The sequence below is a fragment of the Hetaerina americana genome, unplaced genomic scaffold (assembly GCF_022747635.1).
Source record: "Hetaerina americana unplaced genomic scaffold, ioHetAmer1.1.p SCAF_5, whole genome shotgun sequence".
In the NCBI taxonomy this organism is placed as follows: Eukaryota; Metazoa; Arthropoda; class Insecta; order Odonata; family Calopterygidae; genus Hetaerina; species Hetaerina americana.
In genome coordinates, this window is record NW_027287095.1 from 65,177,802 (window position 1) to 65,202,720 (window position 24,919).

Consider the following 24,919-nt stretch of genomic DNA (forward strand, 5'->3'; position numbering starts at 1 on the left):
ACCTAGTGCTTATGAATCTTGCTGTTTAGCCGTTAGTTGCCGTTACCTTTTGTTAGCCTGGTAGCTTGTGTCCATCCATAACCTACCGTAACGGTAGTTTACCGATTATATTAATAATGAGGTATTTTAGTTCCTCTGATAAGGACTCTGAGCTTCAGGCTGTACGTACTACTTACGTACAACCAAGCCCTGCTACATCCCTCTACTTTATTGCCATTGCCACGCGGCAGGGTTGTTATCAGAGTCCCGTGACGGTACGTTCTAGGTTTGGTTTTTGTCTCACCTTTGCCTTGTCCCATATATTCGGCTTTGACGAGGAGTTCCCTTCGGCTTCTGACGGTGGGTCGATAGTGATTTCGGCTAGGCAATACTGTCCCCTGATGCTCGTCTTGTTGAACTGTTCTTCGAGCTCTCCTTCCCTCTCACCCTCCACGGATAGGCACTGGTCGTAGTTTCCATACTCGTACGTCGCGCCGTATAGTACTCCCGTCGGCAGTTTCCCGCTGCTGTCGAACACTGTTAGGAAAATCAATTGATTAATTAAATAAAATCAAGACCGACAGAATTTTATGTAATATATGAGCGCTTATGATGATAATTGGTGACAAATCATTCCAATTAATCTCGTTAAATATGTCATATTTTAGTTAATTTCAGTTACTTCTAGAAATGAAAAAAATGTTTGTGGAAGATTTGGATAGAAATTGTTGATTTGAATTTGAAAGAAAGGAACGCATTGGCATAATGATGGCCTGCTTGCGCTTAATTCATTAGCTAGCTAATCTAAAATGAATGGACCTTGCCCATGTTGATTGTTACCTATGGTTATCAGTGTACCAATTAGATACTTGTTACCAAGTGTCATTATAAGTATACTTACGAGGGATGGGAGGGAAATTAGGAATACTTACTAAAAGATGCCGGTCTTTGTTATTGGGCATTTCGGGTTTTAAGAAAGATTTCAGCAAAACCGACTGATCAGACGCCACAGAATCGAATTGAAACGTAATGAAATGTATTGTATTGAAATGTAACCTCATTACATTTCAATTCGATTCTGTAGCGTCTGATCAGTCGGTTTTGTTGAAATCTTTCTTAAAACCCGAAATGCCCAATAACAAAGACCGACATCTTTTAGTAAGTATTCCTAATTTCCCTCCCATCCCTCGTAAGTATACTTATAATGACACTTGGTAAAATATTATTAGACAATTATTTAGCCCTGATATATATTTTGTTGGAATTATATATGAATATGTTTGGTCTTTAACTACAGATCGGAGGATGCGGAGTTTAAACTCGAATAATATCAGTGAGCAACACCCAGAAAACCTAGGTAGTGAGATTTACTGGTCGCCAAAACTGTGGAAAACTAAATATAAGGAATTGGAACAGAAAGGTGTTAAATATAAGGAAGTGACTTCCTATCTAGTAGGTATGTATTTCACATGCCTTCGGGACTACGAGTATGATACTACGAGGTGAGCTCTACCTTAAACTATGAAAAAATCTTCCAGTTGATGCTGTGGTAGTGGTCAGATGTGTGCTGAGATTATGAACGGAATATTTTATTTTTCATTCTTCAATAACACTCCTTTCCGAGAGAAAATCAATTAAGAGGGGTCGTTTTTTTTGTTCTCATAGAGGTACCTGTAGGTCGTTGTGCAAAATTTAATTTTATGTTTTGTTTTTAGCCTCATATGTAATTTATATGAGGTACAAGTTTAAATGATTTGAAATGATCTAAATGATCCGATGGCTGCCGTAGCGAGTTGAAATATGTTCAGTTCGCCAATGGGATGGAGGTAATATCGCGTGGTTTCATCAAAATTTTGATTCCGCCTGAACAAATCGTCATCCTAAGCCCATGTAATACTACCGGAAGCTTATTAAAAATGTTTTAAACCCTATAGAATAGAAATAAGATAGTATCAAATGTTTAAAGCGGGAATACAATCGATTGCAAAGGAAGGTGTCCCAAGTGCTCCAATTTATGTTCTTTCGGGAGAACACATTAACACCGCTGCTGCCATTGAAACAGAAGATCGTTGAATCACGTTGAGTTAACTCTCAGAAATATTGAACATTTCGTCGGTTGCCACCCACACAATAAAAAAACTGCGCATGATACTCGTAGTTCTTGTGTACGGTGGGTTCCATGAAACTCACCGTGAAATCGCGATTGACTTGTGAAAATCAATTTGCAGTGTGTTCCTCCTTTCTATAGTTCAGAATAAGCCCCATGTGATCATTCTCTGTCCCCCAATGTTAAGAAACACCTTCTTGGAAAGTGTTTTACTCATCATAAGCTGGCGTAGGCGAAATGATCATGTTTCAACCTGCGACTGTTGCTGGCGCGATACTGAAACCAAATCATTAAGAATTTTTACGTGCATGTAAATCTCACCAAGCTTACAATAGGGCATTAAATTATGCTTCTGTACAGTGAATAATGCGGAGAAACATTTATGATCACTCTATATTACATCCCGGGTCATAATTCCAGTAACGGAGCGTGGAGAAAAAAGGTGGAACCATTTATGAGATATAGAGCAGAATCTAAAATATTTCCCTTTTTCTAGCCGTCTTTTATATTTTTCATAGTTAACGCACGCTCCTTAAAATAGACGTAAATATTTAAGACCTATTCATTGCTATCATGACAGTCAAAATCACATTGAAATAGCGATAATTGTTGCAAACGAATCACGAGTATAGGGTATAGGCGACGTTATGGACTTATTTCAGAAAAGAAGTCTCGTATGTAGATAGGAAGTTTTTCAACCGTCGGAGCGAACAATAGTTTTATCGCGAAAACAGTAAGAATGGAATTAACTTAAAATTTGAATTTTCCAAGGAATTAATTGATTTATTTCCGATTTGGATAATTTTTTCCAGGATCAAAAAATAGCGATTCGGTTTCCGGTCACATCTATTAGTAAAATTATTAATGTTGCATTTATAAGGCATTTATCCGAATCTTCTATAAACTATACGCAATAAATTCTGTAATAAAAACCCTGAACCTGCATGTCCGAGAAGATAGTCGAACCACCGACTCTCAGGTAAGCTGGTCTGCGTAAAGGTTATAGTTTTTGATATCTTCTAATTGGATAAGTTATATGAGATAAAATATCACTATTCTCTCTTTGACCGATTAAGCTTTGATGTGGGGGAGTAAACATACATTTTTATACAATGATGATGTAGTATCACCAGGCAACAATATAAATACATGTCTTTGAAGTGATGTAATGGGACGTGGTAGTCCAGTGGGTATAGCCCTGGGTTACTGACCGGAGGTCTCGGGTTCGATTATCGGGGACACTTCTGGAACCTTGAGTTTCACCAATGCTGTGTAATTTTTCGTGTACTAGTTCTTCCTGGAAAACCACAGACGGTATAGGACAAGGGACTGGTCCTCCTTCCCTGATGCGTGAATTTTATCCGCCGTATAGGGATTAGTATTGGATGAGCTCTATCCTCAGCTATCGCACCAATCTCAGGGTTGATAACTGTGATTATTTGGAAGCAATGTAAAAATGGTGGAGATATTAGAAGCCTTTGAAATTTAAGTGCTTATCAGCAAGTCAGATCCATGCTGTGATAACGGGAGCATTCACAGGATCATCGGGACTGCCTTAAACAAGGACGTTTGTGCCACACAAGTTACCAATGGATTAAGTTGCCGGCTGCAAAAACTGGCTGAATAAGTACGAATATTTTTTAAACGACCTTTGCACAGGAAGGTAAGTGATCGAAATAAATATGTTTTCACTCAGTAAAATGGAGCGTGGTTTTTTAAGACTCGGAAACAATGTCGTTAAAGCAAGATGATAGGCGTAGATTGGAGGCTTTTGAAATGTGGGCGAGGAGAAAAATGGAAAAAGGGAAATGGACAGAAAGGAAAACAAACGAGGACGTGCTAGGTATGATGATTGTTGGGAGAAATCCAAAGAAGGAAGGAAAGATGGATATATACCATTTTATTGGCAATGGAATGATTAAAACTGAGATAGAAGGGAGAACTTCAGGCAAGCGAGGAAGGTGTAGGAATATGATAGGGATGTTCGACGGAATAGCAGGAGGGTGCATGTGGAATTGAAGGGTTTATTTTAGTTGCTGATGTCAGGAGAGGCAAAGAAATTCATCTTGTACAATAGTATTGTCTGCACCCATCTAAAAACTACCTTAAACGGTTGAACACCAATTATGGTCATCGTATAGACAATCAATATTAAAGCTTGGCTAGAACCACACCAGCAGATATACGAGGGTCATCCGGAAAGTAGTACCCGTTAGTGCCGCATGAAGTGCTGACGACGCGAGTAGCCGCTGGACGAGGTCAGATAGCTTCAGTGGCTTGTCTGCCTTCTCTGAGCCAAGTTGCGTGACGCTAGCATTGCCTGTGTTGTTTCTGTGATTGTTTACAATGTTTAAAAAAATTGAGAACGCCGCCAGTTGTGAAGTGAGGGCAGTGATTAAATTCCTCAATGCAAGAAACGTTCGCCCATGTGATATTCATCGCCAATTAAAGGAGGTGTATGGAGACAATGTAATGGACGAGTCGTCTGTTCGGCGGTGGTGTCGCAACTTCAACATGGTGAGGGGGAACACACACGACGATGAGCGTTCGGAGAGACCGTCTGTCATTACAGACCAACTGGTGAGCTCAGTTGACGAATTCGTGAGGAACGATCGGCGCGTCACAATTGATGACATCTGTGAGCATTTTCCCAATGTTTCTCGAACAATTGTTCATGAAATTGTTAAACACCATCTGCATTATGCAAAAATTTGTGCAAGATGGGTCCCTCGCGTATCTCAATGAGCTGGCGGCGAAGGACTATGCAGCAGGAATACAGAACCTTGTCACACGTTATGACAAATGCCTTAATTTGCTTGGAGATTATGTTGAGAAGTAGTTTAAAGTATCCTCTTTCAAATAAAATTTTTTATGTTTGTTAATATTTACTTTTGTGTCTTTATTTCACGAACGGGTACTACTTTCCGGATGACCCTCGTATTTGAACACTAGAACACATTTTTCGGATTCCCTGGACAAAGTCCACCGAGATTGTGAAAAACACCGAGGATTTGTTTGGAGAGTTACTTTGGGCGGCCCACAGCGTGAGTTTTCCGAGCTCCTCGATGTAAATCCTTGAGTCCTCCCTGCAGCGATCGCTGACGTACGCCGGGAAGGCCGTGAGGGCTGGTAGGGGAGCCCACGGGAACATTTGGTAGGTGCCATTCTCGCCGGCGACAGAGAGAGCCGCTGGGGCCAGCAGGAGGAGAAAGAAGGTAAACCGCCGGATCATTCCCATCCCTTCATCCGGAAGTCTTCTCATGCCTCCTCGATTCTGTAAAAGTCAGTAAATTTTATGCAAGCGGTTAAGTATGGAATCAGTTGTCGGTGGTGTTCGTTACGCGTCCACCTTGGCTCTACCATTCCATCAAATCTGATCCCTGATCTTCTAAAGGAAGGAGAAGAGAAAAAATAACGAGGCATGTGTTTGTAGCGCCTTTAGGTAACCCAGTTCGCTTAGAGAGTTCAAATGATGTGCATTTTGTGCTCACGATATTCTAAACCTGGGAGCCAGACATCCAACATTTTCGGGATCTGGCTGCCTGGCTAGCTCATGCTTAATGCCCGGGGTCCCAAATTTAATTTAAACCAACGGATCTCCAGTTTTTTATGCATTTTAAACTTGACGGTTTAGTGATGATGTACACGTATTCTCTATTTTTTCGAATTCGTATGAAACTTCATTGTTTATTCGTCAGTATCTCATCCGATTTTTCAATCAGTCAAACAATTTAAATCCGTCAAGGGTAAAAGTTTCTCTGTAAGGGGCGAAATCAACATTTAAAATATCAAATTCTTCTTCTACCCGTCATTCTTTCCCCGCTCGACATTTATAACACGTCTTGGCATTCACTGAATGAATGACGAATTAATGGGGATCTACCACCACAAAAATATTATCTGCACGTAGGTTTCGATGTTAATTAATCATCTTCAGGTGCAGAGTAATACTTATGTTTTGCCCTTACATACACAATGTTTTAACCAGGGAGTGGTGTGAGGAGATCAGGAGTAAAGGAGGATGAAGAAAGTATTTGGCCGTCGAGGGATAAAGGGGAGGAATTTGAATTCCCTACTCTCCGAGATGTCTGCATTCAAATTTGAAAGAGCCCATTTTTCAACCAGTGAACCCTCGATAATGGAAGTGCAGTGGGCGAAGTGATACTGCCTCCGGGTTTGGGAAATGATTTTTTGTTGGGTGAGAGTTATGAAGAATTGCCTTTAAACACTGAGGAGAATGTATTGAAAAACTCACTGATTTTCTGTTTCATGCTAACTAAAATCAAATCTAGCCTAAAATCTAACTGATCTCGGTAATAAATAGTGATAATTTCCGTTTTGTTGCAAAAGATTAATTTAGCCTATAAAAGGCATCAATTTTGAAAACGGAAATATTCTATCCCTGAGGTACTTCGCGCAATGTATTGCTTATGTGGGTTGTTTGACACTGTACAAGCAACTGGGGCCTTTGATAATTAATGGGAATAAAAAATGAGCTAAAATTAGAGGCCATGAAAGATATTATAGAAACAAGAAAATGGAATAAAGAAATTTAGTTCCGACGGAAGTCGTAAACTTCATTTATAATAAAATGATTTAAATATAAATTCTGCTTGCATTTATCGTATCTGATGTGGGTGTATATGTGCGTGTATGTGTGTGCGTGCATATGTACCTGTCGCTCTCGCTTATCACCCGAATTTCTCGTTTTTATTTTGCAAGTCCAACGACAAAGCGACCAGCGGATAAGATTCCACCCATGCTTCCCGACCCTCCCGTTCTACCTTCACCATTGTGCTTTGTTCGTCGGCCTTTCGAATGAAACGGGTTTAAGAAGTTAAACAATCTGATATGGTGATGTTTGTGACGATCGTTTCACAGGTACTCGTCCTATTCGAGTGCACTGAATACGCGAAGACCCGTTTCAGCGAGTTGCGCCGGGTTGGACGGTTAACCTGCCGGCTAGGAGGGTATTCACACCCAGATCCCAAATCGTGTCCAGATGACGAGGTCAAAGGGATAGGCAATGACTAATAGGTGACGTCTTGGTGTATTTACACTAACATCTACATTCTACATAGAAAGCTGTCACGAGCGCACGTGGGTGTCAGGTTATCAGAGATAGGCTTATCAGAGAGTAGCGCATTTAGGGATTTACCGAACAGAAGCATTAGCCAACATTTAATTTGTAATATTTGGAATGGTTGAATATTTTGCTCTACATAATTGTGATAACTGATTGTGTGAGTGAAAAAGGGCCCTCTTCATCAGTTTGTGCAGCGATCTATTTCCCTCAACTCCTCGTCATTGTCATGCCTATTCATGTAATGCGGGGCTAGACTTATTTCTTCTGATGGCAAAATTAAACTCACAAGACTTTCATGTATCCAGCATGTTTAGATCTTCGTGCTTCTATTGGCTCCCAAGCCACGCTTTCTAATAATTGAGTGGTGCTTTCAATTCGTACATTTGTGATGAAACAGGCTGCTTTAATCTGTCTTGTTCACTTTTAGGAATTAAATCCTTCGCGGGGTCCTAAAACTCCTGACATGCATTCAAGGTGGGATCTAACCTATGAGAATTAACACCGCTCAATAACTTTTTTATTCGACGATCCTCTATTCCCGTTTGAGAAAGCTGTTATTTTCTCTGAAGCATTTGATCATGCCCTTTGTGCGTGTTCCTTCCCCTCCTACCCATCTGAATGGGCGTCGAGAGTAATGCAGTAACTGTTCTAGCTACCCATTACTCCACATATTTTACAGATTTTTAACTAGAGACCACTTTCCTGACGCCAATCATTAAATAAATACTGAAATCACTAGGAAGAGCCTCGCAGTTCGTTTTATTTCTCATGTCTGGAAAATAAACGCATCATCGGCGAATAATCTTACGTTTCTGGGCATTTTAAAATAAATTTAATATGTGCTAACGAGGAATAGGAGGTGGCCGTTCAAGCTTCCCTAGTGAACGCCAGAGGACACTTTCTCGAAGTCGTACGTAATTCCGTAAAATATCACTCCCTGCTCGCATTCGAAATATCGAAAATCGCGAGATCCATTGACTAATTTGTCGTTAATTCCGTATGATTGAATTTAGTGTATCAGATCAATGTGTTTATTTTTCAAAGAATTTTTTTGCAAATAAGGAATTATTTTCGAAATTATTGCACTCATTTTTTCACTTAATTTCTTTGCATTCTCCCGGTTTTAAGATGTCGTGAATTAATAAACCGAATCATAATTTGCAATACCTATTCTTTCGGTAACCATGTAAGTCGTTTGAGAAAAAACTTTTAGACTATCTAGGAAGTGGAAGGCATTGCCAAAAAATCTCGTATGCTGAAGATTTTTAAAAAAGAGGTATACTAACGATATCGGCCTCTAACTTCCTGGATTTCGTTGATTTCCGCTTCCGCAGTCTGTAAGAGCGACTACGGCTATGTCGAAAGCGGTCAGTGTCATGAACTGCTCTAAAATGGCTATGTTCACACATGTCGGTTTGACTGGTAAAGTGAATTGCGGTTCTGTCGGGTATAAAGTTCAATGAGGGACTGGATCTCCGATGTCTGAGAATTGTATACTAGAACCCGAACGAATGGGCTTTCGATTGTTTGATGAGAAGCGGAATCCTTGGACCAATTCGTAGAATACACTAGATTCAAGAAAAAGGTTTTAGCATTGATGAAAAATTGCAGAGTAAATATATCGGACGGATTTTTGTCTTATTTAGTGTCTGTACAAAAACGTGCCTACATAAAATATTTTAGCGGAAAAGCAAAATTTTGAAGGCACACCTTTATCGCATTAAGCCGAAATAAAAAGAATTTATGAAACTCATCATGTATAGCATGATTGAGGCATATTATTCTCGGAATTTTGATTCCGGGTAAATTAATAATCAAATTAAGGCAATATGTTTAGATTTCAAGAAAGTCTACCACGTGGTCCCGCAAGAGAGTTGAAATACAAACTTAACTGTATAATATTATTGGAAAAAAATAGTTACTGCTTTAGGAAATCTTTATCTCCCAGTGAGCAATTAGTGTTTTCCAATATCAGCTCATAAACGTAGACAAAATCTGCGTGTCATATGGAAGGGTAATGAATTCATTAACGACACAAGCACTCACGTGAGATACAGCAATATTTAGGTTATTTAAATAACGTAAGGAGAAATAAGAAAATGAAACTTATTTCAGATTCCGTAAGTGTATTTCTTATCTGATATAATGAAAGACCCTCCCATGGACCTCTGCAGACTTAATGATGGACACTAAAGAGATTTTGAATCCTGGCAACTACGGGGCTGGGCCCAATCTGCCGTGTGTCGTGCCAGATAGGTCGAAGGTTAGGAGCCAGATGAAAGGTCCTTGCAGCGTCTGTTCCTCAGTGAGGCAGCTTCAATGGCGTCTGACCCCAGTGGGGCGGCCAGTAAGTGATGGTGTCACGTTAAAACCACTATTGAGGAAGGCAACGGCGAACTACCTCAATTATCATTCCCAAGATAAATATAATGGTCACTACAGAGATTTTGAATTCTGGCAACTACGGGACTCGGCCCAATCTGCCGTGTGTCGTGCCCGGCAGCGGGGGAGGCAAGGCTTCCGCGGTCGTCATCCCACGAAACCCTTGCAAGGGAATACCGACAGCTGCAGGACAGAAGGCGCAGAAGAAGAAGACCAATTTAGTTAGAATAGGAAAATGGAATGTTAGGACAATGTTGAGAAGAGGAAAATTAGAGAATATTAAGCGAGAGATGGAAATGGGAAATATAAATATTTAGGTCTATGCGAGGTGAGATGCAAGGATAGCGGGGATTAATGGAGTGATAAGAATGCAATAATATACAGCGGTGGGGACGAGAGCCAACGAGGGGTTGCCATAATATTGGATAAAGAGGAAGGAAGAAGCGTAGTCAACACAGAACAGGCAACGAATAGAATATTACCAGTAGAGATAAAAGCAGAACCTTCGAACTTGGTCATTATTCAGATTTAATCGCATGTGTTTATGCCGGGAAACATTTGACACTGATGAGTGATTGGAATGCGACGATAGGCGAAGGAAGAAATGGTGATAAGGTCTACGGTTTAGGTACGAGGAATGACCGCGGGGCGAAAGCCATGGTGTTCTGTGGGAAAAAGGGGTTAGTCATCACTAACACTTTGTTTAGGCACCATAAAAGATGCAGGTATACATGGAAAATGCCAGGTGACTCAGAAAGGTATCAGCTAGATTATATTCTGGTTAGGCACAGGTTTAGGAACAGTGTGATAAATTTGCACAGCTTCCCGGGAGCAGATGCGGACTCTGACCACAATTCAGTTGTTATGAATTGCAACGCCCGTTTCAAAAACATAGGGCATGGGCGGCGGGTTAGGAAATGGAATGTAGAAGAATTAAATGGATTGACAAGGAAGGAGTACCAACAGGCGGTAGAGGAAATCGTGGATAAAGAACTCAGTACTATCGAAGAAAAATGGGAATGTATGATGAATGGGATATCGAAAGTCGCAAAATAAACTATAGGAACCGTTAATGGGAATAGGATAAGGTAACCATGGATCACGGATGAGATGATCAGAAAGATAGATGAGAGAATAAAGTGAAGGAATATTAACACAGAGTTAATAGGCATAAGTAAGTTAATAGGCATAAGTAAGTTAATAGGCATAGTAAATAAGTAAATAGTAAATAAGTAAATAGGCATAAGTAAATAAGTTACTAGGTATAAGTAAGTACAAAGAGTTAAATAATAAATTGAGGCGGGCAACAAATAAAGAAGCATGGTGGAAGATGCAGTGCGAGGATATGGAAAGTTTGCCGAGGAATGGTGAAATTGGTGCGCTTTACAGCAAGGTTAAATCACTATCGAGAAGTAAGAAGGGTAGATCTATGCTAACATTTAGTTATAAGGCGGGTAAGATGATAGTTGACACAGAAAAGATCCAAGAGAAATGGAAGGAATAAATAGAAGAACTGAATGGTAAAGAACTTAGGCCAACAAGGTTAGAAATACAAAGAGAACATGACGTTGAGGAAGATAGCTTATGTCCAGGCATACTCGACGATGAAATAGAAAGGGCATCAAAGGAGATGAAAATAAATAAGGCCGTGGAGGTGGATAACTTTCCTGCAGAACTAGTAAAAGGTTTAAGAAAATGTGGGAGGAAGAGTCTATATGGACTGATTCGTAGCATCCATGTGGAAGGAATTTGGCCGGAAAATTTTGTGAGATCTGTGTTAGTTTCTATTCCGGAAAAGATAATGGGTGCATCATGTGAGGGCTACAAAATGATGAGATGATTTCCCATGCAGATAAATTTGTTTCCCGGATCATCAATAAAAGGATGGAGAGCAAGGCAAATGATTATTTAGGGAATCATCAATTTGGGTTCAGGCAGGGGAGAGGCACGCGCGATGCCGATGCAGTAATGAGATCACTAATCGAGAGGTATATAGAATTCAATCAGGACGTATTAGCCTGTTTCGTATATTTCGAAAAGGCGTTTGATGGATTGGACTGGGGAATGCTAATGACTACACATGTTTTTTGCAGAAAATAGGAATAGAGTGGAGGGGCAGGAGGCTAATCCGCAATCAGTACATGTCTCAGACTGCTCAGGTGCGAGTGTAAGATGGAAAGTCCAGATGGGTAGTTAGGAAGACGTGTACGGCAGGGTTGTCTGTTATCACCGGTGCTGTCCAACGTATATGTGGAGGAAATGATTAGAGAGGCATATGTAGAACTGGAGGTAGGAATGAAAGTCGGAGGGAAATTCGTAAAATTAGGCAGGCTTGCTGATGACCAAGTTCTGGTTTTTCAGTCAGCGAAGGGGTTGCAGGCATTGCTGAGTGAATAGGAAATTCAGTGCGACAGGTATGGGATGAGAATCAATATTAATAAAACAAAGTTTATGCGATTTTCTGGGAGGACAAAGTTAGAGCAGGTATAACAGTTATGTGCCTCGGAAGTGTTTTGGACCAGCACGGTCAAAGTAGTAGGGACGTAAGGAGAAGAATTGTGCTAGGCAAAGAGGCTTTCACAAGGAGGAGGGAGTTAATGACAGGGACGTTGAGTAAGGATGTTAAGAAGAGGCTCGTTAAAACTTCGATATGGAGCGTAGTATGTATGCCGCGGAAATATGATCATTAAAGCTGGATGATATACGTAGATTAGAGGTTTTTGAAATTGGAAGTGGAGGATTGAGAAGGTGAATTGGACGGAAAGGAAATCAAATGAGGATTTGCCGGATATGGTGTGCGAGGAGAGGGGAATATTGAGAGAAATCCTAAGGAGGTAGGAAAATGGATGAAGGGCGTATTGAACGGCAGTTGGATGTCAAAGACTGTAATTGAGGGGATAATATTAGGCAAACGAGGGAAGGTATGTAGAGTAGGTCGCTGGATCGTATTTTGCTAGGAGTAACAAAATATTTATTTGGTAGTTTTTTCCATCCAAAACCTACCTTAACCTATAAATTACTTAATAGTTATTATTATAATCTACCGGTTATGGCAGGTTTTTAATTTAATTATATGTTAATAAAATATTAATATATTTTATGTTTATTAATATTTACATTCATTCACATGGATATAGATGTAAGGAAAAGGGGTAGAAACACATATTAAAGACGAACAAAGCAAAAGTGGGGAAGTTGGAATCGAGGTGGTCACATTCGTAAAAACGTTTCATGAGCGGGACTTGAACCAAGGACTTCGATGCTCTAATAAATTGCTTTATTTACTTGCCTCTCCTTAAAACACAACTTGAAATCAGACACTAGAGTCAATACCTCTTTAATTCCGCATGCATCTTTCCTCCCTTCATTCCATTCAACATGCCTATCCTAGTTCTTCTTCTTCCTCGTTTTCCTGAGTTTTCTCTTCACATCACATTCTTCAACATTTCATTTCCAATCAAAATGATCTTCCCTGTCATTTCTCTCAACAGTTCTCCATTCTCTCCTACCATGCCTAGCACTTCCTCGTTTGTTTCCCTTTGTGCCCATTTCATCTTTTCTATTCTTCTCCACACCCACATTTCGAAGGCGTCCTATCAACGTCTATCATACGTACTAGTCAGGATAACTGATGACCTTCGACGAGGTATTAATAAAAAGATGGCCGCAATTCTTGTCGTACTGGACTTTAGCAAAACATTTAATTCGATTGACAAAGATGTATTTCTGGCTAAATTAAATTTGCTTGGATTTTCAAGTACTGCCGCTACATGCATGGGTTCCCTCTTACCTCTCAGGTTTCCGACAAAGGGTGGTGGCTGGTGGCACTCATGGCTCGTTATAACGCGCGGTGTTTCACAGGTCTTCATTATTGGGCCACTACTATTCTCGTTATACATTAATGACATTTCTTCATCTTTTCAATACTCCAAATATCACCTGTATGCAGACGACCTCCAAATATATCTAAGTACCACAATCAATAACTTTCCTCTCGCTATACAACAAATTAATGCTGACTTTAACAACGTAACAAGATGGAGCACGCAAAACTTAAATAGCCCAAGTTCAATGGAAACGAAAGCTATACTGATTGGATATCCTAAGCTGCTAAAATCTATCGCTGTATTGCAACCACTCAACTTGTATCTTCAAGGCATACTAATGCCATTTAAGAATGTTGTTACACATCTAGACCTCCTTAAAGATGAACATTTGTCATGGTCTTCAAAAGTTTTAAAAACTTGCAGAACTGTCAATCAATCCTTCCACTTCCATAGGAAAGTATGTTATGCCCATCACACTAAAAAAGCAAATAGTTTCTTCTCTCATTATTACTCACTTTGTTTATGGTAGCAGTGTAAGACCTTTCAAACGAGCTGTTGTTAAAACTGGAAAGGGCATTTAACTCGTGCGTATGCTTAATTTACAATTTAAAATTACATACCTCATTATAGAATATTTTAAAAAACTTAACTAACTATTTCTGGATTCTCGCAGGACACTCCATAATACTGTCCTAATGAAATGTTCCGGCCAAATTCCTTCCTCGTGAATGCCAAAAATTAGCCCATACAAGCTCTTTCTTCCATGTTTTCCTAAAGCGTAAATGATTCCATGGGAATGTTATCTCCCGCCACGGTCTTATTTGTTATAAATTCCCTAAATGCCCTTTCAATGTCGTTATCGAATAAGTCCTGATCTAAGTTATACTCATCTACATCATATTTTCTTTCTATGCTAGGTCTACTGTCTTTACCATATATTTCTTTCTTCTCTCTTGAATCTTCCCTGGCCCACCTTGTCTAGGCCCCACCTTGTCTAGGCCCCACCTTTAGTATGCTGCGGATGTGTGTTATCCTCACGAGGTAGGCTTGATTTTGGAACTAGATCGAGTGCAACGTAGAGCAGCTGAGCTTGTGAAAAGTTTTTATGAGCAAGGTAGCATTGTCAGGATACTATTGAAAGAATTAGGATGGGAACCATTGGTTGATCGTAGGTTTAAATACAGGTTAAATTTTCTGCGTAAATGAGGCAGGTCACTTATCTGAGGAATTTAAAGACATGTTACAGGTCCCGACTTACCATTGCAGATCAGATCGCTATCGTTAAATCAAGGAGATACATACTAAAATGGATGGATTTAAAAAGTCGATTTTTCCTCGTACAATTAGAGATCGAAATAGACATGAAAGCAATCGCGAAGGAGATAATTAGAATTGGCAGTTTATCTATTTTGTACGTATCCTCCATGTTCTTTCCTACATGTTATTATTTTTTAAATTTGATGTACCAATATTTTTAACAGTTCTACAGCAGGATTTCAATATACGTATTATGTTATTGAATATTGTTACATGCAAGTACTTTCTTTCGTGTGATTAACATTTTTCGAATGTATGATCAAACTAAATTTGTGTAGACGTGACATGATTGGGATTATGGATGCCTGGTTGGCGCCCTATCACCCCCGCCATAGGTCTTCGCGGCGGCTTGCGTGGTATGATGTAGATGTAGATGAATATATCTTCATTTAAAGCTGATGCTTTAACACCCATCAAATTACGCCCCCTGCGACGGCTTGCGTGGTATTGTGCTATTGGTTGATGGTTCATTTAATATTTTCCATGACTTGTCTTCGAATCTTTGCGTGGCTGTTCCCTTCTTTTTTTCCTGACTCTTACCTGCCTTACCTTCCTATACAGCGCACGAATTTCACCGATTCTTTGTAAGCTTTCCATACCTAAGCACTGCTCTTCCCACAAGCTTCTTTCGCTGTATTTATTTACTGCCTGTTTATTATTTAATTCTTTATACTTTTTATATCAATCCCTGAGTTTAAATTCTTCCATGTTCTTCACTTTCTAATCATCTCATCAGGAATCTATGGGCTCTTTATCCTTATCCTAATAACTATTCCTACAGTCTCTTTTGCGGCTTTCCACATACCCTTTTTGTTATGTTCCCATTTTTTCTCAATTTTATCCAGCTTTCTTTCATCACTCATGATTTTCTCTACAGCCTGTTGATAGTCCTTCCTTTTCAACCATAATGCTGCTTCTACGTTACATTTCCTGAACAGTCTCTCATGTTTTATCTTTTTGATTCGGACGTTGCACTTCATTATTACTAAATTGTGATCTGAGTCCGCATCCGCTCCCGGAAAAATGTGCGAATTGATTACGTTATTCCTAAATCTGCGCCTGATTATAATGTAGTTTAACTGATACTTTCTTGAGCCCTCCATTCCATGAATACTCTCGCCCTTTTTTGCACCTGATGATAATGATTAACCCATACCTCCTGCAGAACCCTACTGCTTTTTCCCAGTGGTCATTCCTTGCCATATTCCTAAACCGCATTCCCCCCCTCACTACCATCTCTTCCTTACCTGCTACCTTACCTTCCTTGCCCACCGTCACTTTCCAATCCCCCATCACTATCAACTGTTTCCCTTCCGGAGCATTCATGATTATCCTCAAATTGAAAGTAAACCCTGTCGATTACTCCCTCCATATGATTGCTTGGTGGGCTGTAGACCTCAACAATGGTCAAGTTTGTTGGTCCCGCTTTGACTTCCACCAATAATTTTTCTATCACTCGCTTGCTCTATGTTTACCACGCTTCTTCCTACCGTTCTGTTAAATATTAATGCCACCCTCCCTAACTCTTGTTCCCCCGCCGCATTTGAATTTACAACTATCGCTCCAGTGATCCTCGCTATCCTGTCTCTTTCATTTTACAAGTATTTCGCGAGGTGACGACGGCGGAAGCCTTGTCTCTCCCGCTGGCGGGCACGACACAACCGATTGGGCCGAGTCCCGTAGTTACTAGAGGTCATTTTCATTATATTTGTTTATTATTAAGTAATCTACCAGTTAAGGTAGGCTTTGTATGGGCACAACTGCCAAATAAATATTTCGTGACTCCTAATAAATCCCGCAACCAACTCTACATTAAGTCCTTCTTCATCTTTTGTACTTCCTTCCTCCCTTTATCCCGTCTAACATCCCTATTCTGTCTCTGCTCAATATTCTCCTCTCTATCACCGTCTTCAACATCCCACTGCTGATCAATATACCCGTAACACAGTTTTTGTGCCTCCTGATTTCTCCCAACAATCCCCTCTCTTCGCCCGCCATAGCAATTCCTCATTTTTTTTCCTTTCTGTCCATTTAACCTTCTCCATCCCACTCCACACCCACATTTCAAAAGCCTACAGTCTACGTCCATCCTCCAGCTTTAGTGCCCTAGCACCATGTTTCCACGGCATACATAACTGCGCTCCATATCAAAATTTTGATGAGCCTTTTCTTAACATCCTTACTTAACGTCCCTATCATCAATTCCCTCCTTATTGTGAAAGATTCCTTACCTAACGCATTCTTCTTCTTACGAGGTCCATCCAATAAATACGCGAACTGAGACCATAAAAACTGTATTTTGCAAAATTTAGTCTACATCAATTTTGTCCCCTTCAAAGTACTCTCCATTTGTTGCTTATGCACTCATTCCATCTTATTTTCCACTGTTTGAAGCACCCTTGGAAGTCCTCGCCAGTAAGGTTTTTTAGTTTTCTCGTCGTTTCTCGCATAATTGCGTCCACATCTGCCCGATCTCACAATCGCTTGAGAACTGTAAGGTATAACTCAGCATTTACTGTTCGTCCTTCTGGAAGAAATTCATGATGAACAACAAATTCGCCATCAAAGAAAACCAGGAGCATGGCTTTGATTTTCGATCGGCTTTTTCCTGATTTTTGTTTTGGTTTATTCCACTTAAATACGGATGTTTTCTTCAGAGCATTATTACCGTAAAAAGCTGTCAACATTTCAGTAATTTCTTGTTAACTTTTACCGCACTTCACCAAAAAACTTGATATTGATTCGTTGCTATGTGATTTCGTCTATATCCATTTTCGACAAACAGTTAAAACAAGGACAACAGAAGCTAGCATAGTTGGCACCATACGGACAGCTCGACGATCCGCCAATCAGAAACGGCTCATTGGGTCTCAGGCAACTAGCGCCGCTAGTGGGCTATGGTTCGCGTCTTGGCTACAAATTGCACCAGTTCGCGTATTTATTGGATGGACCTCGTATGTCCCGACTAATTTATTTGTAAGTTTAATATTGCAAATGTGTGACGAGGGGTTAGGTGGTAGAAGAGACTTCATAGTCTTCATATCATCTTTCTTCAATGATCATGTTTCTGCATTCAAAACCACGCTCTATATTTAAGTTTTGGCCAACCGTTTCTTAGCATCCTTACTCAACATTCCTGTCATCAATTCCCCTCTCCTTGCGAAAGCTTCTTTACCTAACGCAATTCTTCTTCCTATGCTCCTGCGACTTTGACCATCTTGGTCCAAAACACTTCCGAAATAGAAAAACTGTTCCACCTGCCCTAGTTTTCGCCCGCCAATTTTAATAAGTAGCTTAGCTTCTCTCCTTCTGGTAAATCGCATAAATTTTATTTTATTAATATTGATTCTAATCCCATTTCTATCGCACTGAGTTTCCAATTCATTCAGCAACGCTTGCAACCCCTTCGCTGACTGACAAACTAGAGCTTGGTCATGAGCAAACCTGACTTCACGAATTCCCCTACGACTTCCATTCCTACCTCCAGTTCTTTTCATGCCTCTTAAATCGTTTCCTCCGCATACAGGTTGAACAGCACCGGTGATAATGGGCAACCCTGTATTACACCTCTTCCTAACACTGGCCACCCGGACTTTCAACCCCCCCACTCGCATCTGAGCATTCTGAGACATGTACAAATTGCGGATTAGCCTCTTTTTTCTTAATCTTATTAATTCTTTCTTTATCTTTTTAATTTTCTTTATCTTATTAATCTTTTCATTAATTTCTCTTGGATGCGATCTGTCATTTTCTCTGAAGAAAAAATCCATCTGTGATATTAAATATTGATTCATAGTGATGATATCAATTTCATACTTCCCTCTCAGCAGGTATGCGTACATCAGTCAAGCAGCCAACGATATGGCTACCCAATATCAATAGAATACGATTAAGAACATAACAAGTACTAAGTATTGAACCGGTTTAAACGGTGTCCTCACGGAGTAGATATGTTCGCGTTGGGTGGCTCAAGTACCTCCGACACATTGAGGAGATTAATGAGCGACTTCCGTAGGTGACTTGCGGGAATCAGCGAAGCCACTGGGACGGCAAAATACAACGCTTTCATCTAAGTAATCAAATAATTTTCCGAAACACACGTAATCTATTACATTTCAATGGTATACAGCAAATAAAATTTTAATCACAGCTGAGGTTCTTGAGCACACAAACATACCCTCTCTAGTTTACTCTGAATTCTTCAAATTATTAAGGAAAATAAAATATGCTCCTATGCCCAAATAAAAAAAGCCAAGCTCGTTAAATCTACTGTGTACCAAGAGTAGTATTTTATAGAATAGCATTTAGAGCAATTTTTTATCCACATTGGGGAGAATATCTAGCAGTCTCACTAGGCAAGCAGATTAAAACAACTATTGATGTGTCAGCAATGACGTGAATCGAGCGTTATAGCACCGCCGCGTGATTATCCAACTATTTCCTTCTCCAAAATTAGCGAACTATAATGCGCTTCCTCCAGAACCTTCAGCCCTCCCTATATAACCTGTGTTGTGAGTAAAAATCCTAAATATTTCATCTGCTGAAGCCATTTAATGGAAGTTAATGGACGAAACATGAGTTAACGTAGAGTAAACCAAAGGGTTGATACGTCTCTGAAGGGCTCATGAATCCTGACATGTCTTGAAGAGACTATTATTTAACCCCTGAAAGAAAAAAAACGCAACCTAAAGTATTAAATTGATGCAATTAAATTACTGTGGGTTTTAAATACATGAGCGAAAAACTGAGCGCATCAACACGATTCTACCGGCAAGGTGAAATGAGAAAATATCACATCCTCTCGTAAAAATTTACCCCGGGTATATTCATAATTTTCGAGAAAAAAATAACGTCAAGCATACCTGTGAAATTCACATTGTCATGACTACAGAGGAACAGCATATCTTGCATTTTGGTCATAGAAAGATGGTAAGAATACAGGATTGGTCTTACCTGGTTAGAATCCAGAGAAAATAGTCGCTAAAGCTGTTGACTCCAACGTGGTTCTCACTGCCAGGAATCGCACTCGTGGTGAGAACGCTGGGAGACCAGTGACGCGCGCGTCCGATTGCCTTCGGAACTCGTCGTGGCCTGGAAGGTAGTCGAAGTCACAAGTCAAAGGAAGTGGGGTATGAGGCGGTCGGCGAAGGAAGACAAATGAATACGACTTCAGGGTAATGAGGTGGTCGGGGGAGAAGGCGAGGTTGGGAGGGGAGGGTGCACGTCTCGCTCACAGAAATGTCCAGCCCCTCGGAGGGTTTGCCATTTCTTCCTCCTCCTTCAATCGATGAGCAAATTTACGAGTTATTCCCGTCACTGGTGGGATGGATTTGATTGGGATAAAATGGAAATAAAAGTTTACCAAAACTCATTGCCAGAGCTAGTCAGCTTACATGGTCAATGAATGAGAGACGATGATTTCCCACTCTGTGTAGGCTCTGAATTCGATTTCGATATGTTTGAGACTGAAGGGCAAATTCCAAAGCGAAACCCTCTCAAAGTCCTCGTAATTACCACAAAACCTGAGATTCGATGATGATAGAATTTTTTTTCTTAGTCTGAAAGTTTATGTTGTTTAAAGGGGACTGCATATGGTCCAGCTCACTTGGAGGCCCTCCTGAGGCGAGCAGCAAGCAGGTCGATTACAAGGCTGGGACGCGTGCGAGTGCTTGGATCCTAGCTAGCGAGGACCCTTATGATGATCTGAAGTATGGCCCTGAAGATGATCTAATTTTGTTCTTGATTAATGCCAAGCAGTCGAATGATGATATCTGGTCTTGCGCCGGAATAAATATTTGAATTCGGCAGAGCAGTCAGTGAAAGACCTAAAGAAACGCAAGACATCGGGTGCGGACAAAATGAGTCAATGTGGTAAAGCAAAGGAAAACCTTTCCACAATCATCTAAGACGGTAATGAGAGTGTGGCAGATGGCAGGGATTTTTGAAATTAGTTTTATGAGTACCGAAGGAAACAAGGACCATGGAAGTACGGAACGCCTAGCGTTGGGGTTGCTGTCATACGCGGCAAAATACCAACGAAACAGGTATTCGTGGTGTGGTAGTGTTTGAACCAGGTGTTAGTTCTTATCAAACTATTTCACCTGCAGAACTCGATTGATTTCTCCAAGCGGTCATTGCTTTCTCCTAAATCGTACTCTCCTAACCACCTCCCGACTCTTCTTTTGTCTTCCATTACGTTCCAATCCCATCACTATTATATGTTTACTTCACGGCACCTTCCCAATTATTCCTTAAAATTTATCGTATAAATTGCCCACTTTTTCCTTCCGGTGGCTACTTATCTGCATATGCACGTGGGCTACCACCAGTTAGGTCGTAACTGCTTTTTTCTCTACCAATACCTAACTAAATCACTCACCTACTCAATACTCACTACTATACTCCCCAGTTCCCAATTCAATGCTACGCGTACTCCACGTTGATCCTCCTCTTTCCCACCCTAATTTACTGTGTAACTATTGCTCTAGAAATCCCCACTATAAACCTCACCCCACACAAACCTAACATCTTTAAAATTCATTTCTCTCGTGATTTTTAAAAGCTACCCTCTTCTTAGCATCGTTTAACAGCCAATGCCCCAATTCTAACCTTGGTTGTTCACATTTGTGTCTTCTTCTTTCTCACTGCTTTCAGTTCGGTTGTGCACGAATCGGAACTGAAATAAGAAAAGAAAATCAGTGTATGTATTATTAAAGAACGGTGAAAACTGTACGGCGAAAAGATAAGTTCAGCTGAAATGAGTGTAATGATATCGTAAATATTGAAAAGTAAGGTGAGGTGGATGAGACTAGCTTTGATCCAGGCATGTATGACAAATTGATAATTTCCACGCAGAGCCACTCGAGGGTTTTCTGGAAAATTGGAATGAAGACCTTTCTGAACTTAATCCTAAAATCTACGGGGACGGAGTTTGGCCAGATTACTTCATTAAACTTGTTTGTTCAACAGTAAACGTAAACCGTAAAACTTCTAATTAATATTAAGTAAAAAAGAGCTTCGTTAACTGTTTTCATCGCCCACTTGAGTGGCTGAGAATCCAGTTAGAAGTTATCTGGTAACAAACGACCGTCACCGGTTATCATTCATCCAATTAGGGTCACGTTCCGTTTTAGAATATTTTGTCAGAATTTTATCTAGAGCACCTAGTGGTCAGATCGCCTTTTATCGTTTTTTTTACATTCCACCAGGTAATAAAATAATTAATTTTAGAATGCCATCTCCATCACACATTATCACAGCGTGCTAAAGTCAAACAAATCTGACCAATATACAAAATATGACTTTTTTGAGCCAGGAGGATGAATCTTTGAAGAGTCACTCTAAAATGAATGATCCATCTGGTTATGTGCGCATGTCATTTATCCTAACTGACACGCATCAAAAATATAAATTTCCCAAAACTTGATCAAATTGTACTATAAAATTCCGTTTTCAGTATTTTTCAATATTTTAAATTCAAGCTATTGTTGATATAGAGAGGGAGTCACCCCGCGAGCCGGCAACCGGGCAAACGCTGCTGAGTGTAGGAATATGACAAGGACCCGTTTTTACTTTAACCGATGTTCAACGTTGAAACGAACCCCACAGATTTTATAAGGAAGGCATTATGGGCACTTGAATCCTTGGAAATTAGTCGGCTTGCGGTAAACTCAAAAATGAAAGACCATTTTATTTTGATTCATTGGAGACATAAAAAAATATATTTTTCAATTTTATTTTGCACTCGAAAGGCATATCATTGATTTCATATGAACATGCATATTTACTGTTCGTGCGATTCATATTTATCGGTAAAAATTATTTGTGGATTTCTTTCAGGGCGTCTCCTAAATTTGTTCCATATGGTGTGGAAATAAATTGCATTAAGTACGTATTATCATAATCGGATGACGTTAAATCGTGCCGCATCTCACTGGAAATTTATTTTGACGCGTTTCGGTCTTTCAGGGTAAAAAATGAGCTATTACAGTTATGGTTTATGATGAATTCCTTTAATATTAGTATCAATACTTTATTACACATTTTCCTTCATGTTCATGGAATATTTATATCATCTGCCTGGCAGTTACCAAAATGCGGCCCGGGAAATGAGCGCAGTTGGCGGCGTGCCGTAGTCTATCAATTTCCTGCCCCGTATTTCGATAAGTATTACCGTTATTATTTAAAAATATTAGTATTTTTTATGTATTGTCCCTCTTAAAAACGTTCAATTAAACAAGCGTCACGACTCCCATATTTTGAATCGAAATGTACGAGAATTGAGAAATATCCAGGTTTTTCGTTTCACGGATGCGTATATATACGTAGGTATTATGCAGCCGCCATTTAAACTTATTGAAACCTCTAAATAGAAGCGCACTAGAAATGCGCAAAATTAGGGTTTTGATAGGCAAGGAAAATTCATCAAGAAGAATAAAATCTTTTAGGCAGTAAAAAGCTTCATTCACCACCTGGTATTCCTCGAAGAACACCTCTCCGAAATATGACAAATCAAGGAGTTCTCAAATATGTTTCCCGGGTTGATGTTTATGTAGAAATTTCAGAATAAAAGTGGAAATTCGTCTACCCATCTCGCTGAATCGTGAGATAATTTTTTTACTCCCTATTGGCAATTCACTGGTTTTCCACCAGGTGCTGTGATTTCCGAGGGTAACCAAAAGAACTGACTATTTTAGTGTAACACACGCACGAGTATATTGAATTTTTCACAAAAAAATGCAAGTGAGGGTTAAAATGGAAACCAGAAATCCCTATAAAATTTTTCAAATCGGGTACATCGAGAATCAAACTGTTGGCTGTAAATTACCATGAAATGGGCAGGTGTTAAGAGTACTTTTTTAAAATATGCGCAAAGTGAATTTAAATGAACGATTCTAATAATGATTTAGCATATTATAAATGGAAATTTTCGGAGAATGATCGAGAAAACCTCAAGGCAGTATTAAGAATCTGGCTGGAATAAATTTACCAGGAGTGTTGTCGCAAAAATGCTCTAGCCGAAGAACACAATTGCAAGAGAAATAGGAGAGCCAGTTTGTAGCTTAATATATGATCTCTTTGACTCATAATCACGGCTTATGTGTCGAAGAGATCACACAAAAAGCTACAAACTATCATAGAGCTGCGATAACCTATGGCTTTGGAGATTATCACCATTGAATGAACCAAGCTGTCCTTCATTAAGAAGGAAATGGAAAATAAGGGTGGACAAATTTTATTCCACAGATCGGGTATACGTTTGCGGCGGGAAGATATGAGACTATTTTCTCGGAGGGAAGAAGAAAAATTGCGACGAATACGACCAAAAGATCAAGTAATGCAAAGCAAAGTTACACTGAATTTAACCGGAAGTAAAAAATTGCATGGAGGAGAAAATTTATTATTTATCTAGCAGAATTTTGATATTTTACAAAATCATGAAAGTAGAATCAAAACGTTATTACTATTTAACTTTTTATGTATGTGTTTGATATAGCTTCGTTTTATCATAGATATATTGGAAATATTGATGAAAATCAATCGAGAATAACGGATGGAATACAATTTATTTTTTGAGTTGGTTCAATTTTCGAAGCAATGACGACTGCCATGAGAAAACAAGGCCTTCAGTCTTTGAAATAAATAATTTCGCGATGCTCGTCACGTATTTTACCATTATAGTACCAGGCCTCGGAGCGAGTTGTTTCTCGATCCTACTCTCTTCTTTCCAGGTTAGTCGATGAAAGTCCTCAATCGGTTTAAAAGGCGATTTACTTTTTTCGGAAAGGAAACGCTTCGTGACGTCTGTGCTCGAATAATGATGGTTTTCCATTTTAAACAATCAGGAAACCAGGAATTTGCAATAATTTTCGTGCCACCTTGAAATCAAGGCTATGCCGATGCGGTTTAATTCACCGAGAAATCGATGGATCTTTTTCTTTTTTGCATACAAATAAAAACTCAGGAATAATACCAGAATAATTAAAGTTAAACTGAGTTCGATGCATAGTTTCAATATTATATGGGAGATAGAGGAAGGAGTGATTGAATCAGCTGAAGGGAAGTACTTTCAGGTCGTTGATATGTAGGTGGATGAGAGAGTCTCGGTATTATGCTGATAATATAAATTTTCTTCGACAACTTATAATGCTGTTCTATCTGATAGTAACTTGTTGTAAATTGAGTTGGATAAAATTTGTATCGGTATCCATCGTCCCTATA

The 24,919-nt window shown here is 39.7% G+C and overlaps 1 protein-coding gene across 1 annotated transcript in view; it reads right to left on the minus strand.

Annotated features, from left to right (window-relative positions):
• The window catches only part of LOC139694089 (nose resistant to fluoxetine protein 6-like), a 31,464-nt gene extending 11,707 nt beyond the window's left edge, over positions 1-19,757 (minus strand). Inside the window, exons 1-3 of the mRNA XM_071592515.1 lie at positions 19,652-19,757; positions 5,114-5,360; positions 284-516 (exon numbers count right to left, since the gene is read on the minus strand). Of these exons, the coding sequence (XP_071448616.1) occupies positions 284-516; positions 5,114-5,348 (468 nt within the window). The 5' untranslated portion in view covers positions 5,349-5,360; positions 19,652-19,757. The remainder of the gene's footprint in view (positions 1-283; positions 517-5,113; positions 5,361-19,651) is intronic.
• Between the last annotated feature and the right edge of the window lie 5,162 nt (positions 19,758-24,919).